Source organism: Mirounga leonina, unplaced genomic scaffold (assembly GCF_011800145.1).
Source record: "Mirounga leonina isolate KUSES-001 unplaced genomic scaffold, KU_Mleo_1.0 Mir_91, whole genome shotgun sequence".
Classification (NCBI taxonomy): Eukaryota; Metazoa; Chordata; class Mammalia; order Carnivora; family Phocidae; genus Mirounga; species Mirounga leonina.
This window is the reverse complement of record NW_023270839.1, coordinates 31,393,122-31,412,896: the sequence shown is the minus strand read 5'-3', so window position 1 is coordinate 31,412,896 and position 19,775 is coordinate 31,393,122. Positions and strand designations below refer to the sequence as shown.

The 19,775-nt window shown below is 34.6% G+C and overlaps 1 protein-coding gene across 4 annotated transcripts in view; it reads left to right on the top strand.

Annotated features, from left to right (window-relative positions):
* The window catches only part of RFX7 (regulatory factor X7), a 140,731-nt gene that overhangs the window by 74,103 nt on the left and 46,853 nt on the right, over positions 1-19,775 (top strand). For 3 of the 4 annotated variants that reach the window (XM_034994380.1, XM_034994381.1, XM_034994382.1), the window contains exons 4-5: positions 11,490-11,572; positions 12,986-13,108. In XM_034994380.1, coding sequence (XP_034850271.1) covers positions 11,490-11,572; positions 12,986-13,108 — 206 coding nt within the window. Of the gene's footprint in view, positions 1-2,571; positions 2,856-11,489; positions 11,573-12,985; positions 13,109-19,775 lie in introns of those variants that run through there. The other variant, XM_034994383.1, reaches the window with a different exon arrangement.

The following is a 19,775-nucleotide window of genomic DNA, read 5'->3' as shown; positions in this document are numbered from 1 at the left end:
GAAATAATCTCTGGGGCCAGGCCATTTAGAGGACATTGAACCTTTTATTCTTTTTTTTTTTTTTGCATTAATCTTGAGTTATTTCATACCCTCTTTGTATGGGAGGACAGTACAGTCATAATGTTTTGTTTTGTTGTTTTGTTTTTTTCCCTCCTGTTAGGGATTCAAGTGGACTAAATTGCCAGTAAGGCGCAAATTATGAATTCTAGTAACTCTTCTCTTTTATAATTATTAAGAATGCCCTAACCTGGGGCGCCTGGGTGGCTCAGTTGGTTAAGCGACTGCCTTAGGCTCAGGTCATGATCCTGGAGTCCCGGGATCGAGTCCCGCATTGGGCTCCCTGCTCGGCAGGGAGTCTGCTTCTCCCTCTGACCCTCCTCCCTCTCATGCTCTCTGTCTCTCATTCTCTCTCTCTCAAATAAAAAAAAAAAAAGAATGCCCTAACCATTGTCAGCTAGCTTTCAAATTCATTTTATTGTCAAAAAGAAAAATAGGAAAGAATAATGGCAATCTCTTACCACTACCTGAAAGAAGCTCAATATTCATTAATATCTTGGTATTCATAAGAATGGCATAATACACAAAAGTGTGGTCTGGTAGAAAACAAATGAATTCTTATAGTATTGTGGTTTTTCTATCTTTTTATTTTAAGTCATGGGCAAAAGAAGGAGAGGTTACTAGGAATGGAGAAAGCAATTACAGAACTGAAGGTTCCTCTCTCTGGCCTACACCTCTACTGAGGCTGTAGCTTTGTAATCTTGAAGAATCAATTAGAAATCCATTTTTCGGGGGAACATAATAATAGCGTCTCTCTCAGAGGCCATCCTTTCTTCCTGTGTTGAAAAAAGTTAAAAACACAGTGACTGAAAGACCTAAACCTTCTCCTTGTTAGTGCTCCCACCCCATCCCTAACTACTAGTAGAATCCTGGAGTCTTTTTATAAGGGATACAGAAATGTCGATAATAAGCTTTGCCTCACCTAAGTGATCCAAAGAAGTATTACATGATCATCTCATTGTGGTCACTCTTTGTAGAATTTAACTACGGGTAGTGGTGTTCTCCCTAGAGATGGCTCTCCTGAATTCTGTTTCTTTTTTTTTTTTTTAAGATTTTTTATTTATTCATTTGTCAGAGAGAGAGAGAGAGAGAGCACAAGCAGAGGGAGAGCAGGCTCCCCGCTGAGCAAGGAGCCCGATGAGGGACTCGATCCCAGGACCCTGGGATCATGACCTGAGCCGAAGGCAGATGCTTAACCGACTAAGCCACCCAGGTGTCCCCTGAATTCTGTTTCAGAGTGATTCACATTTGTCACCTTATGTACCCTCTGCCTATTTGAACCTTTGTACCTGCTATGTGAATATTTTAACAATATGCCCTTGTCTCAGCACTTTGTTTGGTCTTTAGTCTTCTGGGCACTTATGCAGGCATTATACTTGATACCATGTTATTCATTATTTCAGTTTCAGAGATGCAGCTTCCTTCTTTATTATTAAGTCCTTTAAAAAAAAAACCCAGTATATTTTAAAGCATGTTCTTTAAAATGACCACTGTTAGATAAAATTAGATGTTTAGATGTCCATGGCAATCTCTTTAGCTTTCTTCTTTCATAACTTAATCTAGTTCTAATTTTATGTGCAGAACTTTCCTAATATATTACACACACTCTACTGAGAAATACCTTACTTACCTACCCTAGAGTGTGATTTTTTCCAGTGCTTACACTGCAGCCCTTCAAGGCTTCTTGATGTCAGAATTTCTCTAGTCTTGATTGTAGTTGAGGCAAGCTCAAAGGGGTTTTTGTTTGTTAGTTTGTTTTCAGATGGTCATGGATTCTTTAGATCACCCAGCAGAATTAGAAGGAAGTAAGAAAGTTTGGGTTTCACTGAAGTTTGCTTGTCAGCCTTGGTTTACTTTTTTAAAGCTGTCCCTTAGTAATTGATGTCTTTCAAATGGACTTAGATCACATTTGTAATCCAGAGCAGAATATTTTATTTTTTTATTTTTTTATTATGTTAGTCACCATACAGAACATCATTAGTTTTTGATGACTCATTTTTTGCGTATAACACCCAGTGCTCCATGTAATATGTGCCCTCTTTAAAACCCATCACCGGGCTAACCCATCCCCCCCCGCCAAAACCCTCTGTTTCCTGGAGTCCATAGTCTCTCATGGTTCGTCTCCCCCTCCAATTTCCACCCCCTTCATTTTTCTCTTCCTTCTCCTAATGTCTTCCATTCTATTCCTTATGTTCCACAAATAAGTGAAACCATATGATAATTGACTTTCTCTATTTGACTTATTTCACTTAGCATAATCTCCTCCAGTTCTGTCCATGTTTATGCAAAGTTGGGTATTCATCCTTTCTGGTGGCTGAGTAATATTCCATTCTATATATGGACCACATCTTCTTTATCCATTTGTCTGTTGAAGGGCATCTCAGCTCTTTCCACAGTTTGGCTATTGTGGACATTGCTCAGAGCAGAATATTTTAAACAGAATTAAACCATTTTCATTTTATATCTAATTCAGTAGGTTTACAAATAGAGTAAATTCTCACAATAATACAAATACAATAAAAATTACTCTCCCCATTTGATTTGTATTTTCTAGAGAATGGAAAAACAACTTCCTCTTACATTGTTTATAGCAGGTGGCTCAAAAGAAAATCACACCCCACCCCCACGCCCACCATAGTTCTATCACAGCAAGTTAGGCAAGTGAAATTTAGAATTCTAAGCAACAAGCATTGAAAACTAGAGTCCTCATACCTTGACCTTTTTCTCTATCTTCCTTATTCAATCCTGTGGGAGGACAGCTTTCACAACTGCTGGGGCCTGAGAGAATATAATATCAGGTATGTTGATTGTTTCCATAAATTAAAAAAGGCTATAGAATAAGGTTCTACTTTCCCCCTTTTAGTCCTTCTGCCAATGATGCTGGTGCAAAAAGAGGCCTTTTAGTAACTGTGCTCCTGAATCAGTGTCACCTGAGGAGGAAAAAATTAGATTTTTTTTACGTTTTGTTTTTTGCTTTGTTTCTGTAGTTTATAAAATCAAACGCAAATTCAAGCATGACTATCCTGTCAGTGTATATATTTTCCCTCTATACATGGTTAACGGAAGAAACAGTCAAACTGGAGAATATAGGTTTCTAGATTTTAAGCTGACTGTTCTGCATACAAATTTAAGTTAAATTTTTTTTTAAAAGACCCTTTTCTGATACCAGTTTGAAAAGTAAAGTTTGAAGAACTAATTATGGATGTGATAGCCTGGTTGGTCATCTTCCTTCAGAACTCAGTCATTGTCAACCTAGCTAGTTCTTTGAAGGGTATTTATACATCTCAATAGAAGAGTTTCTGCTTTTTCTGGAAATAAAAATAATGATCCTCAGATGTCAATTCACCATCATGGATTTGCATGAAAGCTTCACAATTGAGCCTTCAATTTGTTATGGTCTTAGTAAACATCAGCCTTTTCCCGGTTTTGTGACCTTATTTAAAAACAAAACAAACAAACAAAAAACAAAAACCTCAGTAACACCTGAGAGTGAAGTCTCATAACAGGAAACACATCACTATAGCGAAACTGATTTCAAACAGGAGAAATTCCTTTTTATTAACATTTGAGAAATTATAGTGTAAACCCGATTCAAGATGGTCCCTAAAAACAGGAGCAGATCTCTCCATTCAGACTATCTTATAACTATATTCCATGGCAGTAAATACTGGGAATATATTTCCTTATCATCTGCTTGAAGGGCTTCAAGTCCTGGTAATCAGACATTTGAAATTCTCCCTGATCCTCAGCAATCCATCCATTTATATTGATAGTTCAGAGGCAGAAATGCTAAAAATAAACTCAGGTTTTGTTTTTGTTTTTTTTTAAAGATTTTATTTATTTGACAGAGACACAGCGAGAGAGGGAACACAAGCAGGGGGAGTAGGAGAGGGAGAAGCAGACTCCCCACTGAGCAGGGAGCCCGATGTGGGGCTCGATCCCAGGACCCCGGGATCATGACCTGAGCCGAAGGCAGACGCTTAACAACTGAGCCACCCAGGCGCCCCAAAACTTGGTTTTTGAAATATAGAATATTGTTTCAAGTATTTTTTTTTTTGACTTTTTTTTTTTTTTTTTTTTTTGGGGATGTGAGAGAAAGAGCATCTGAGGGGGGGGGGTGAGAGGGAGAAGCAGACTCCCTGCCGAGCAGGGAGCCCGATGCGGGACTCGATCCCGGGACTCCAGGATCATGACCTGAGCAGAAGGCAGTTACTTAACCAACTGAGCCACCCAGGCGCCCCTCAAGTATTTTTTATGATAGAAGACAGGTGGAAAGTTACACATTTCATTCCAAATCCAATCTAGGAAAGCTTTTGTTTCTGACCTATTCTGCTTAAATTGATTTCTTTCTCTCTAGTAGTACAGTTGTTGTCAGAAGTAATTTCTAACTTCTATTTCATCTTGATGGCTTAGGAGGAAATAGTATCTACCTTTTTCTGCATTCACCCTGTGGAAAGTCACTGTTGATGGAACACTGTCTTCAATAACTTAGGGGCAAGCGTGATGCTCACACACGAAACCTAGGAGCCTTGTTCTTATGGTGTACCTCCCAAGTTAGTGTAGGTCATGAGGCTAAAATATTTCCTACAAGACATCTTGCTTTTTCAAATAAAAGATTATGTGCTTGTTGATAGAATTTGAACCATAAACTCTTCTACCAAAATCTTTTAAGCAATTATATATTTCAGAATAATATTTATATAGTAATATCTATCATAGATATATTTTATATATTGCTTTTAATCCTCACAAAAATTTTATGAGCATTTTATCACTGTTTTACAGATTACTCAGCTTGAACAGCTTGCTAATATCACAAAGCTAATGAGTGCAAATCTGGAATTTGGCTCTAAGCCTTCTAATTCTATATTCTACACATCACTACTACTATATCTTACTGCTTTAGATAGATTAGATTTGAAGGGTCAGTCTATCAAGCTCAAGTAGCAGCTGTTTCATTCATTTTTAATATATAATATAGGTCATATATTCATACTAGTTATCAACAGGAAATTTGCCTGTTAAACTCAGATTTATAAAAGCTCTATCAAAGCTCCTTTATTACTATGTTAATCAATTATTGGGTAATATTTTTATATGAAGAATCTCTGACACAAGTTCAAGAAGGATCAGTGAATTATACATTTTGTTATATTACTCTCAAGGATAAGTTGTTGATTTTTTCTAAATTAAATTACACCTTAGAGAAAGGTGTTTTTAAATACTAAAAGTAAAAATGGCATTCTTTTTAACCTGTAAGTAAACAAGAATCCCATAATAGATGTGGAATGAAAAATTAGAAGGGAACTGGTGAATTACTCAATATATTGGACAATTAGCTAACCTTGTGGGAAACTTCTAATCAGAGCCCCTGCTCTATAGAAAAATAAATTCCAGGGGAATTAAACACCTAAATGTGAAGAACAAAACTTTAAAAAGAAAACAAGGGGTACCTTTATGCATTGGGATAGGGAAGGATTTCAACACAAGACACAGAAAATGCAGATTAAAAATGAAAAGGTTCGGGCACCTGGGTGGCTCAGTTGGTTAAGCGACTGCCTTCGGCTCAGGTCATGATCCTGGAGTCCTGGAATCGAGTCCCGCATCGGGCTCCCTGCTCAGCGGGGAGTCTGCTTCTCCCTCTGACCCTCCCCCCTCTCGTGTGCTCTCTCTCTTTCTCTCTCTCAAATAAATAAATAAAATCTTAAAAAAAAAAAAAGAAAGAAAGAAAAGGATACATTTGACTTCCTGGAAATTAAAAACGTCTCTGCATCAAAGACTCCAAAAGCAAAATGAAAAGATGAGCTACAACTAGGAGAATGTAATAGCAGCACGTATAGCCAATGGAGAATTAGTATATAGACTACATGATAAATACCCTCATTTTTAAATGTGTGGTTTCTTCAACAGTGTGGTTCTTTAGTTGAGATTCCCTGACTAGCAGTATCAGCATCAGTGGGAACGAACGTATTAGAAATCAGGATTCTCGGGCGCCTCGGTGGCTCAGTTGGTTAAGCAACTGCCTTCGGCTCAGGTCATGATCCTGGAGTCCCGGGATCGGGTCCCACATCAGGCTCCCTGCTGAGCAGGGAGTCTGCTTCTCCCTCTGACCCTCTTCCCTCTTGTGCTCTCTCTCTCATTCTCTCTCTCTCAAATAAATAAATAAAATCTAAAAAAAAAGAAAAAAGGAAATCAGGATTCTCTGGCCCCCACTCAAGATCCTACTGATTCAGAAACTCTGGAGGTTGGATTTTGCAGTCTTTACCAGGCTCTCCAGGTGATTCTGATGCATGCTAAAATTTGATAGCCATTGTATTAAACTCAAATGATAAATAATATGAAAAAATATTCAGTCTTATCTTCAACCAGAAAATGTAAGACTGTGTAACATTTTTTCATACCCATAAGAGTAGCTAACATTTAAGTTTTAACTAGGATGTAGAAAAATTGTAGTTTTGCTTTTGGAAATATAAATTGGCATAATGGTTTCAGGGAGTAATTTGGAAATACCCAGTAAAGTTGAAGGTGTGCATCCTTGATGACCAGGTATTTCTACTTTTAAGTATTTACCGTAAAAAAAACTCTTGCACAAAGATACAGCAGTCAAAAATAAAGGATTTTTGTTGTAGCACTATTTGAAATAATGAAACTTTATGATAAACTGTCTATCAGTAAAGAATGAATAAGCTGGTTTTAATCTATGCAGCTGTTGTACAATGTTTAAAGTCAATGAATTTGCAAATATGGCCAGAAGTTAGCATCTTTTAAATATGAATAGTGGTGCATGTGTACCTGCTTCCTGTACTTTGTTTGAAATGCTTCATAATTTTAAATTTAAAAAATTAAATGGGATATTAAAATATTAAAAGGATCCTCACCTGGCTCTGTCTTATCTTTCAGGATTCTGTTTCAAAAGATTGAGTTTGGGGCGTCTGGGTGACTCAGTGGTTGAGTGGCTGGCTCTTGATTTCAGCTCAGGTCATGATCTCAGGGTCCTGGGATCCAGCCCCACATTGGGCTCCATGTGCTCACTGGGGAGTTTGCTTGAGGAGTCTCACTCTCCCTCCCTCTGCTCTTCCCCCCACTCCTGCTTGCGTGTGCGCGCTCTCTCTCAAATAAGTAAATAAATCTTAAAAAAAAATAAAAAGGTGATTGAATTTGGGCAAACTAGAATCTTCAGTCTAGTTGAGGGGGGAAGGTATAACTAGACACTGAAAATCATTTTTTGAACAGTAAATGCAAAAAACCCTCCAGCAAATGCAAGTTAATTGAATATAAATTCTTGAGTAATTGCTGTGGCCCGAAGTAGAGGGACATATAGGCATATTATAGTATCATGTGTCCAAAATTAATAGAGTTGAATTAGAGTAGGTTTTTTGGGGGGTTTTAGTATTTGTTTTTCGTTTGTTTTGTTTTGTTTTTTAGCAGGGGGAGTGCAGAGGGAGAGAGAAAATCTTAAGCCGACTCCATGTCCCGTGCAGAGCCCCACACAGGGCTTGATCTCACAACTCTGAGATCATGACCTGAGCTGAAATCAAAAGTAGAACACTTATCCAACTAAGCCATCCAGGTGCCCGAAGTAGGGTTTTTTTGGTTTGTTTTTTTCTAGAAGTAAAAGTTAAGTGGAAGAGAATATGAAGGCTGTATATTCTAACCTTTTTTTTTCTTTTTAGCTCATATTCCATTTTGATAAATAATATTCGTGGTTAATTTAATTTGAAATTTCACAGTAAGTTAAATACTATTCTAAAAATGATTGAATAAAAGATTTTGTGATAACAGAGAGGAATCCTTTTCCCCTCCTCACATTTTTATCTACATATGGAAAAGGGATCTTCAGTCCTCTCAGAAGTGCTAGAGGGAAAAGTCTAACTTGCTGTATTAATCAAGTTGGCTAGACTGTGCTGCCATAACAAAGTAAGCCTGAAGTACCAGTGGCATAACCACACAAATTTACTTTCATTCATATTATATGTAAAGCACAGATCATTGGAGGCCCTTGCTTCACATAGTCCCTTGGGAACCCCCATTGAGACACTGGTATTTATAGTTTCCCCAGTGAAATACATGACTCCTCAGGTGCACAAAGGGAGAAAGAAAATGGAGCATTGATTCTTAATTATGTTAACTGAGAAATGAAATATATCATTTGTGCTCCATTCATGGTCCTATACTAGCTGCAAAGGAAACTGAGAAATGTAGGTAAGCAAATGGAATATTGATGAGTGCTGTCTCTGTTCTGTGTTCTCTTTACCACTTTACTTGCACCTCATAGAAGGAATTAGATAGCTCCATGCTACTAGTTCGTGGTGTGAATGAATATTCTTTATCAGCCAAAACTTCAGAAGGGAAGGGGATTTTCAGTGGTAATACCAAACTCTACCTTGAACCTCCAAAAGTAACTTGATTTTGCTTATCTTACATTACACCTTTTTTCCCCCCTCTGGATCACATGATATCAAACTGAGTGCTGAATCTGATTGTTTGCTACAGGCTTTTCTGTTCAGGATGTGAAAGATCAAAGCACTAACTAGGTCACATGCAAAATTAAGTTTAAAGTGGTTTCTTGGAAAGTTTTTTGACATCTAAATCAAACTTTAGTTTAAAGATTTCCTTTTGTGTATCTTCTTACAAAGAGTTAAATGTATGAGAGAAAAGTCCTCATAAGTTTTCAGAAGAGATCTTTGGGGCACCTCGGTGGCTCAGTCAGTTAAGCATCCGACTCTTGATTTCTGCTCAGGTCATCATCTCAGGTTTGTGGGATCAAGCCCCATGTCAGGCTCTGTGCTGGGTGTGGAACCTGCTTGAGATTCTTTCCCTCTCCCTCCTGCCCCTTCTCTCTCCCTCTCTCTAAAAAAAAAGAGAGAGATCTGACCATAATAGTAGGAAATTATCACCTTAGTTCATTCAACTAACTAGGTAATATTTGAGGTTTCCCCTCAACTTGAAATCGGTTTCGATAACTTTGCTTTGAGAACTTAACTTCTTATATGGGTTTTTTTGTAACATAATCTACTTTGGATTTAATATCGTTAGGCATTGCTGAGATTAGGTAGGTGATGTTAATAATATTCAATAGAAAGTATTTTAGGAACTATATTTAAGTTCATTCAAGTGGGGAAAGGTTGGAGGTAGGGAAACCGACTAGTGTACTTTTTAGTGATTACGAATCTTTCTAAGTTCCTTAAGGGCAAGGACTATTGTGTTGTTCGTTTGTGTATTTCCAGTCTTTGTAGGTTCATTGTGAGTTAGTAATTATTGCAAATCATTTGTGGCAGGAAATAAAATTAATGAATAAATAAGTGAGTAAATGAATTATCCTTTACTGTTAAAAGAAAGACAGCTAAACACCTAGACTTACATAGTGACAAGGAAAACAAAGAGCCTGGAGGAATACGGGTAAAGAGTTAAGAGGGCTAAATAAAGTGGAATGTATGATGAGGAACAAAATTAAGCATATTCTAAAACAATACTGGGGAACTGGAGAAAAGAAGGTGTTAAGTAACAGTTGGGGAAAAAAATGTCTATGTGTGTTTTGTTTTTCTTAGGAGAGTTATACAAGATATTGCTGATAAATCTATTCGGTATTAGAGTGAAAACTAATTGGAAAAAGACCGCATAGACAGTGAAATGAAAAAAAGTAGCTTTGGGAGTTATTTACATGTAATTGATAGATTAAATCACTTTGTGTATGAATTCTAGGATTAAATTGTTTTATAGATGAATTTTGGTGAGAGTAAGAATAGGCTAAGTTATATTGTTTTAAACTTTTTTTAAAATTGGATCTGTGTTTAAGCTGTGTTTTATTATGTAAGAATAAATTCTGCTACCAGGAATGCCAATAATTTGTCCACATTTTCAATTGCAATGGAGTTTTGCTTGAATTAGGCTGCCAGAATTTCACTATGATCTTTTTACTATAACAGGGTTTGTGGCACATTTAAAGCTACTTTGTGGCAAACAGAGCTGGGAAAGAAAGCTATATACAGTCCTCTGTGTAGCAGAAATTATTTTAAAGGATGGGTTTAGAGACAAAAGGATGTAGTTGCAGAATAGCTATAGAGAATCTTATGAGTAGGTCCTCCAAATAGCAGCCACTGCTGCAACTCTACAAATAATTACATCTGCATTGTGTAGAAAGGGTTGTTGGTAGTACTTCAATATTTTTAAACCTCAGTTCTATCCCCGTGTGACAATAGCATCATCAATCATGTGTTCTAGGTTTTTGAGAATTAGAAAAGGATCATAGAAGTCATCGTATCCATTTTACAGTTGTAAGGAAAATTTGCCAGAGAACCAAAGCTTCATAGCCAGTTAAATGGTTAGGCTAAGTCTAACTAATGAATATTCTTTTTACTTCTAGTCTATACTTTTCCTATAATCCTGTCAGTCTTCCTTCTTTAAATGTGATTAAAACTGAGAAATTTTTGTCTAAGCATTGATTTTATTTATATCTAGAATATAAGAATTAAAAGGAAAGTACCATTTTTTTTCTTTTAGTAACTTTTTATGTGAAGTATATTTATCAAACAACTATTATTTTACTGATGAGGAAAAAAGCCTAAATTTTTTCTTTGGCAGGTGATTCATTCCATCTGGTTTAAATTTAGACAGTCAGTATTTTTTAACTATTATTTTTTATTGAAACATAGTTGACACACAATGTTGCATTAGTTTCAGGTGTATGACAGTGATTCAACAAGTTTCTACATTATGCTGTGCTCACAAGTGTAGCTACCATTTGTCACCATACATTGCTATTAAAATGTCATTGACTATATTTTCTATTGCTGTACATTTCATCCCTATGACTTATTCATTCCATAACTGGAAGCCTGTATCTTCCGCTCCCCCACCCATTTTGCCTATCCCCCATCTCCTCCCTTCTAGCAGCCACCAGTTTGTTCTCTGTATTTATGGGTCTGTTTCTGCTCTTTTTGTTTGTTTTATTTTTTAGATTCCACATATGAGTGAGATCACATGGTTTTGTCTTTCTCTGACTTATTTCACTTAGCTTAATACCTTCTAGGTCCATCGATGTCCTTGCAAATGGCAAGATCTCATTCCTTTTTATAGCTGTGTAATATCCCATTGTATATCTGTACCACATCTTTTTTATCCATTCATCTGTCACTGGACACTTAGGTTGCTTCCATATCTTGGCTCTTATAAATAATGCTGCAATAACCATAGGGATGCATATATCTTTTTGAATTTATGGTTTCATTTTCTTTGGGTAAATACCCAGTAGTGGAATTACTAGATCATATGGTATTTCTGTTTTTAATTTTTTGAGAAACCGCCATAGTGTATTCCACAATGGCTGCATGAATTTACATTCCTACCAACAGTACACAGGTGTTAGTAAATTTTTTTGAGGGATAAACAAGTGTTTTAAAAATGATGTTTTCCTTTTCATCTGTTGTAACCAGAAAGAAGTTGAGAATTTTACAGACCTAGAGAAACTCTACCTCTACCTTCAGCTGCCTTCTGGTCTCAGCAATGGAGAGAAAAGGTATATCTCTTCTTGCTTTTGCCTTAATTACAGTGTTAATAGGACATCCCTAAGGTGTGTGTGGGGTGTGTGTCATGGTTGTTATTGTTGTGTACTATTCCTAAAATCATCAGAAAACAGAATGGCAAAACAATAGATCTTTTAATCTTTGATCATATTTGATTAAGTGTTTACTTATAGTTTTTACTGATTCATTTATGCTTCTGGATAAATGCTATGAAATGCAATTTGGGTTATGTTTTTTAAACAAATCAATATATTTATGCAGTGTGAGGGATTGTAAAAATTAGAAAAGCAAAAAATAGATACATACTGTAAGCACTGAAGTTAAAGGAGTTTTTTTTAGTTACTGCTAGGTGAATAGATGACAATATAAAAAAGAAAAAGTTAAATTGCATATATGGAACATGAATTTATTATAAATGTAAGATACTTTAAGTGTGTTTGGGAATATTGCTGTATTTTCATTACTAAAAATATTTAATAGTATCATGTAGAAAATAGAGAAGTTGTTAGCTCATGTATTCTATTAGAAGTTTCATTACTCTTCTTAGTATTTCTCAAAGTTCATTTCATTCATGTAAGTTATACTTAAAATTCTGTTACTTTAAAATTGTGTATGAAAAGAAATGGCATGAAAAATCTGTTGCTTTTACCTCTTCTCCCTCAAACCAAATTTTATAACCATTTTAATCATTTTTTTGTCCTAGAAACTCGCTCACTATCTTCCTTGGAATTAAATAAATTATTGTTATAGTTAGCTGAGATGAATGTCAGAATCAGTAGAGGATCTTCCCTCATGTTATCTTGGGTGTCCATTTTATGGGTTTAGTTTATATTTAAATGATGCTGCCATATAGTAAAAACTTAGGATGTTTAGTAGAAGTATTGGCATGGGGAGGGGAGCCAGTTACAGGAAGGACTGTAGGAGGAGATTTGTCCTCTCATGATCTCTCTGGTGTGAATTGCATTCTGGAGCGTGGAGTGCTTAATAAGATTTCAGGGTAGTTACTTGAAAACATGCTAAGCAAATAGAAAATATTTTTTCCACAACTTAAAAGTTTGATGATTTGGTAAGTTTAGGCAAATGAACAGGCAAGTAAGTGAACAAATACCCACTTCGAGGTCATTTTCACCAAAACAGATACCTTATGTTGTCAGTGTAGAGCCCATCAGGAGGGATGGAACAGGGCAATAACTTCAGTCAGTCCCTAGCTATGGAAAATGGCTCACAACCACAGGTGGACTATTTGCATATAGATAACTGGGCATCTACTATATGGCTTGAGTTTGATTTGGTCATTTATAGTGTGTTTACACACAATTCTTTAATGGAACTTATAGGCCTGGCTCAAAAATTATCAATTAATTGCTGTCTGGTTCAGCTAAAACACGTTTTTGTTTTACAATCAGTGATCAGAATGCCGTGTCATCTAGTCGGGCACAGCAAATGCATGCCTTTTCCTGGATTCGAAATACCCTAGAAGAACATCCTGAGACTTCATTGCCCAAACAGGAAGTCTATGATGAGTACAAGTAAGTATCATGTGCATATATTAGGCATGCTGATGTGTTAAAGAGCTTAAGTACTATAGTTGGCTGTAGTGATTTGTTTATCATTGGTGAATATCACGCTAGTATATGGGATTTTGACTTAGAGATTTCTAAGGTTCTTTCCATCTCTAAGCTTCTCTGTTAGCATGTATCGTAAAGGACAGGATTATTGAGTAAAAGGATTTCTCTAGAGTTCTTCTGGATGATAGGAGGGATGTTTGAGGGTAGAAATAATGGTATAGGATTGCTGAATGAAAGGGTTCCTATAGAGTTCTTAAGGATGAAAGGAAGGGTGTGTCTGGGGTTAGAAGAACAGTGGAAGGCAATAAATAAATCAGTGTGTAAGGGAAAACTAAAACATGTTTTTTATTTAGACTTCTTAAAGGCCTTTTTCATATGCCCAAAACTTTTCTAATGCTTCTCTATACCAACCAAAAAAAAAAAAAAAAGCTAAGTTTCTAGAGTATTGTGAATTACTTATTCATGAATGTGGGAGTTCAGTGGCTTATACATATTAGACATTCAAATAATGTCATTTGTACAGATAATTTATTTAAATACAGGAAACATAAATATAGAGACTAATGGGCCTTTCTGGATAAAGAAAATTTAGTAGTTGCTAAGTCTAGTTTTATTTAACATTTTTATAATTGATGTGGAAGACGGAATTTATTCTGACAGAGTAAATAAAACCAAAATTTTCAGAGTATTTAAATGTCAAACCAACAAGCATTCGTGTGTTGTACTTATACAATTTGAAAGAAAAGTGTCAAATAAATGCTTTGTTAACCAGTGTAAAATGATGCAAAGGCACACTATACTTACTGAGATTTTGGTTATCTAGAAAGAAAACTTCTACCTTCATTCAAAATTGTGATTCCCTCACCTTAAGGAACATAATGGAGCTGGAGAAAGTCTAGAGAAAAATGTCTGAAATGATCAAGGGAACAAAGTTAAACTGAAGAGCTTTAGATTTTTTTCTCTTTAAGAAAATTAAAGCTAAGAGTGTGTGTGACCCAAGTCTATAAAGTTCATTCTCTTAATTTATAACCATCTGTTGAATACCTGCTATGTGCCAGACCCTGTCTTAAGTTCTGAGGATATAATGAATAAGACACAGCCCCTCCCATTCATGAAAAATATGTATGTATTAATTTTTCACACAGATAACCCTGTAAAACTACAAAGAAGCAAATATTCATTAATTAAAAGGGTGTTAATATCAGTAAACTCTGGACTGAGTATCAACAGAACAGATTCTGTCATTAAATTTGTAACCTAGACAGGTGTTTTAACCATTCTTTTTGTCAGACGCATTATCTATAAAGTGAGGCAGTTGAAGAAGTATGAGGTTTCTTACAGCTTTAAAATTCTAAAAGTTGTCTCAAGTAGGAAATGTTGAGGAACCAGTTATCCAGAGATGCCTTGCTAGTTTCCCAGAAGGCAAATTGGACAAAATAATATATGACATTTTCATAATGAATTAATAAGAAGAGTCAAGATACATATTTTTTGAAAAGACCTCTTTCCACTGTAGAACCCTTTCCTGTGTTGTCATTGGGGACAGCACCCTAACTTTGTGGAAGTGTGATTCTGACCCAGGAAAGCAGTCCTTATGTTCTGAAAGGTTTCCTGCCTTTGACAAAGAATTGTTATATTTTTCTATTAAATCATTTTCTGAGATTCCCATAAGCCCTCATCATTCTTTTCATTATGAAAAGTTACAGGTTTTTCCTAAACAAAAGAGAAATAAAGCACTCCCTCATTTTGTGGAGGCAGTGGGAGCTTCAATTTTGAGTAATTAATTTGGAGTTGTAGTGGGGAGCAGCACAGATAAAAGGCAGGGACTTTGACTAGAGTTGAAAGGGGAAGTAGTAGGTAAGGGAAATTTTTTATAATAACGTGACAAAGAAATATCCGTTCTGTTCATGGAATGTGAAAGAACTGTGCTAATGATTATGCCTCTCTTTATAGTCAGTATAGTACTATACCTCAGTCTGGGTATCTTAGTTCAAAAACCGTTTCACTAAGAATATACTTGATTTTCTGTTACATTCCCTACAGGGTTTCCGCATAGTAGACACTAATTTAATATTAAGAGTGATTAGAAGGGTCTCTGATCCCTGACATTGATAATAAAATTTCAGTGTTTTTTAAGACTTAAGTCTTTTAGTGCACTCCTGTCCCCATTGTATAGATGAAAACAGTGAAACCCAGGGAGGTTAGGTGACTCTCCCCATGTCACAAAACTAGTTAGGGGCCAATATAGGGCTAGAACTCAGATTCCATGAGTGTTTCATAATGGGTGAGAAGGCAAATTTGTTAAATTTGAGTGATAGCATACTGCGTGGGTAGAAAAGCTTGGTCAAGTAGTTAGAAATAAAGTTAGCTATGGCTTCCACTTAGGCTGAATAAGTAAGCTGCTCAAAATATGACTTAGTATACATACAATTAGTATACATGTGTATAAATAATACAGCAGGGATAAGACACCCACAGTAACATGTATTAGCATGACATGGGCTAAGAAGAAAGTATATTTGTGTGTCCACATCATCATTGCATGTGGGAGCTCCGAATTCAAATTTTTCTTTCATTTGATTATGCATTGCCTAAAACCATAATTTGCCCTGTGGGTTCAAATAACTTGAGAGGTGAAAAATGTAGGGCTATAGACAGGCAAGAAGTAGATCAAAGTATCAGGAAATAGCTAGTTAAAAGTTTTTTAATTATTTTGTGTTATCTAAAGAAAGCAAAATGAAGTGTAAGTACAAGAGTTTTAAATCACAGAAGAGACTTCAGTTAGACACAAAATAACATTCTTCTCCATAAAGATTTTTAGAGAAATTTTGCTCTTCCCTAATGGCCTTTTAGACTAGTCATCTTCCTATTTGGAGTACCTTAATGAGGTTTCCTGCATAAAAACTTAACATAGAATGACGAGTCTTAAATTGATTCTATTTTAAATACTCACTGAAAAAATGTTATTAATATGAAATATACCTTTATTTTAAGCTATTCTATTGCATTTAGACCCTTGTATAATTTATTGCAATGATGTTCAGATGTACTTTTTGTGAAATTAATCCCTTTCACAGTCATTAAAGTCAAAATCCCTTTGAGAGAAAAAATGAAGATATAATCTAAGACAGCATTGACTGGCTTAACTCTATTTTCATACTAAATTAAGATACTAATAGGAACAGAAAGCTTTAAGGGGCTTTCAGCATGCAAAAAGTTTAATTTACAAATGATCCTGAACTTTTGTATTTGTTGAAACTTTTGAATTCTGATAATCTTATGTTTATGAAAATGATCAATAATGTGTTTATATTATTTTTGAATTACAAAAGTAATATGTATTCATTACAATTTTGGGAAAGAGTTATTAATGTATTAAAAAAAAAAAAAACTAGTACCAGTAAATCTTAACTACCTAAAAAGAACCACTTTGGTTTATTTCTTTTTATTTTTTCCTAATGCCTTCTTTTTTTTGTATATGTTCTTGTTATTGTTTAACCAAATTTGGCCCCGCTGTTTACACAATTCTTGAAGGGGGAACAGTGACAAATAACACTGCAGCGAACATTCTTGATGATATAATTTAGTGTATATTATCAAAATTGAGGTTGCTGGTTTATGGACCTTTATATATTAAGGATATTAACTATTAAAATGTAAATGTTTTTTTAAGACTACTGTGTATTGTTTTAATCTCTTTATAAGTAGTCTGATTTAGCCACTTTCTTTACAGCTTGCAGCACTGCTATTATGCTTAGAAATAACTTCACCATGCCACTAGCAGCTGAATACCTGTCTATTTTTCCTAGATTTTTTTAAAGATATTTCTTATTTCACTCTTCATATATAATCCTTTAGTCTTGGTGAATGCCATTAGATAAGGCACTAATTTCAGTTTTTTTCTGAATATTACTAATTATCCCAGCCTCATTTTTTGAATAATTTTTTTTCTCTTAACACACTAATCTGAAATACAACTTTTAACTTTACTTAAAGCCCTTTTAGACTCAGTTTTTTTCCTTGATATTTTCTGTCCTTATTCCAGTACCATACCATTTTCAATATTTTAACTATTAACTATTTAAAAAACTCGTAGGACCAGACTCCCCTTACTATGCTATCCCTCTTTTTAAAAAATTTCCTTGGTTTTATTTTCAGACCAGTTAATGTTTCTCATATGAAGTTTGGGATCACTTTTCTAATTTTAAAAAAGGAAACCTCAAAGGAATTTTGATTCAAAATGCATTAAATGTGAAATCTTCTATTAGAAAAATTAATTTCAGAGCTAGAAGTATGTGTCTTAATTTACGTCTTTCTCATGCCCTTCAGTGAAGTTTCAGTTTTTTCCCTTCAATTAAGTCCACTTGTTTTTCTTATTAAGTTTTTTCCTTGGTAATTTTTTTTTTGTTATTTATATTAAAAATATTTTTTCTATTGCTTTACTATTGATTTGTTTAGGTTTATAGGATATCTATAGACTTCTGTTCTATTTATGTTGTACATTTTATATTTACTGAATTTTTCAGTTACTTTTGACTCGAGTAAAATTTATTCTGTATATCTTCCTCACTCTATTTTATTACATTTAATAGATTTTCCTTCTGATTTTAAATAATAACAATGATAGGCATCATTTCCTCTTATAGTTTTTTGATGTTAAGGATGTATCATTTATAGTTGACAAGACTTTATTTGCTATTTTATGAGAAATGGATATTGAAATTTATCAAATGCTTTTGGGCATTTATTGAGATTATTATGAAGTGCTTTTTTCTTTCACCTATTGATGTGATATATAAAGATATTACCTAACATATAAACCCTTCTTTTAGTTCTAGAATGAATGTTCTCTTCATATCAAGATGTGTAATCTTTCAGTGTACGGTTGATCTCTGTTTTCAAGAAAAGTATATTATTTAGGATCTTTGCATCTATATTTGTGAGTGAATATTTTGGTCTGTAATTTTCTTTTTTTGTGCTATCTTTGTCAGGTTTTGATATCAGGGTTAGGCCAGCTTCGTAAATGAATTGGAACTCTTTCCCTAAATTTCTGTGCTCTGGAACAGTTTATATAGCATGGGACTTATTTGTTCTTGAAAGTTTTAAAGAACTCAACCATAAAACCATCTAGGCCTGGAGCCTTTGTTGGAGGTAATTCTTTGACAATTTTTTTGTGGTTTTTTTCTGGTTAGGTTTTTACTTCGTCAAATTTAGTAATTTGTTTTTCCTTGAATTCATTCAGATTTTCAAATGTATCAGCATAGCATTACATATATTATTCTATCCTAAATTGAGTTATCTTCTATATCTCTTATATCTATTTTCATATTTCTGGTTTTATACATTTGAATTTTCCTCTTTTTTTTCAAATTATACTTAGCTGTAGTTTATTTCTGTTGGTTTTCTTTTAGAAAAAAAATGAAGCTAAGATTGATATATCAGGGTGTTTGGTTTTTGGTTTTTGATGGGTGGTTTTTTTTTTTTTCCCTGTTTTCTTACTTATTAGGTGCCTTTCTTTTCCTTCTCCTGATTTTCTTGGGATTTTTTTCTTACTCTGTAAATGGAATTCTTTGTTTTCATTCTTTTCCTATTTAAGATATGAACATTTATATCTATGAGTTTGCCTCTGATTATGGTTTTGGCTGTATCCCTTAGGTATGGATATGATTTGTTAAAATTATCCTTATGTTCTAATAGTGTGATATTATAGCTCTAATTTCTTCTTTGACTCAAAATTTTTAACTTTTTTTTAACTTTTCATGTGCTTGAGAGAGTTCTTTCATTTTCTTTTGTTTTGCATTTGATTAATTTGTAATTTCATTATATTGTGATCAGAGAATGAAGCTCAATTTCTGAATTTTTATACTTGTTGAGGTCTATTTTCAGTCTAACAAATTATCAGTTTTTAGAAATACTTCTGGACATTCTCTTTATATCACACTGTGTATTCACTGTATATTGATATGTGCTAAATCCACTTTTCTGTATTTTTCAAATCCTTCAAATTCTGCGAAATCCTTTTTTTTCTGTTTAATCAGTTGAAGATGAGTAGTATGTTAATCTCTTACAAAAGTGACATTTCTCACAGTTCCTCTTAGTGTTTTTAATGGGTTTTGTTTTATAGATCTCTGGGCTGTTTGACACAAGATAAAAGGTTCATGATTTTTATCTTTGTGATAGTTTTTACCTGTTGTCAACAAAAAAATGATCCTGTGTCATATTGAGTGTATCTTGTGTTAAATTCTCCTTTGGTATGAATATTTTTGACCCATTCTGGATATCTGTCTAATACATATATTTGCCCCTTTTTTTTTTTTTTTAACCATTTGTGTCATTTTGTGTAGGCTGTTTTACATTATGTTTCTAAAGTTGTAAATCTAAAGTTGTGCCTGGTCTTGAAATCTGACCAAAGAAGAAGCTGGTGGAATGAACCAATCTAGAAAGTCTGGTGTTGCTAGAAACACTTAGCAGCAGCGATAGTAGCAGCTGCAGCTGCTGCTGTTCTTTCCTGTTTTCTGGGAAAGAAACATAGGCATTAATCTTAAATGGATTTCTTATTAAATAATATATGGCCTGTTTTGGCAGTCCTCAAAATCTCTTTGCTTTCATTCTGGGTAGAATCACAAAC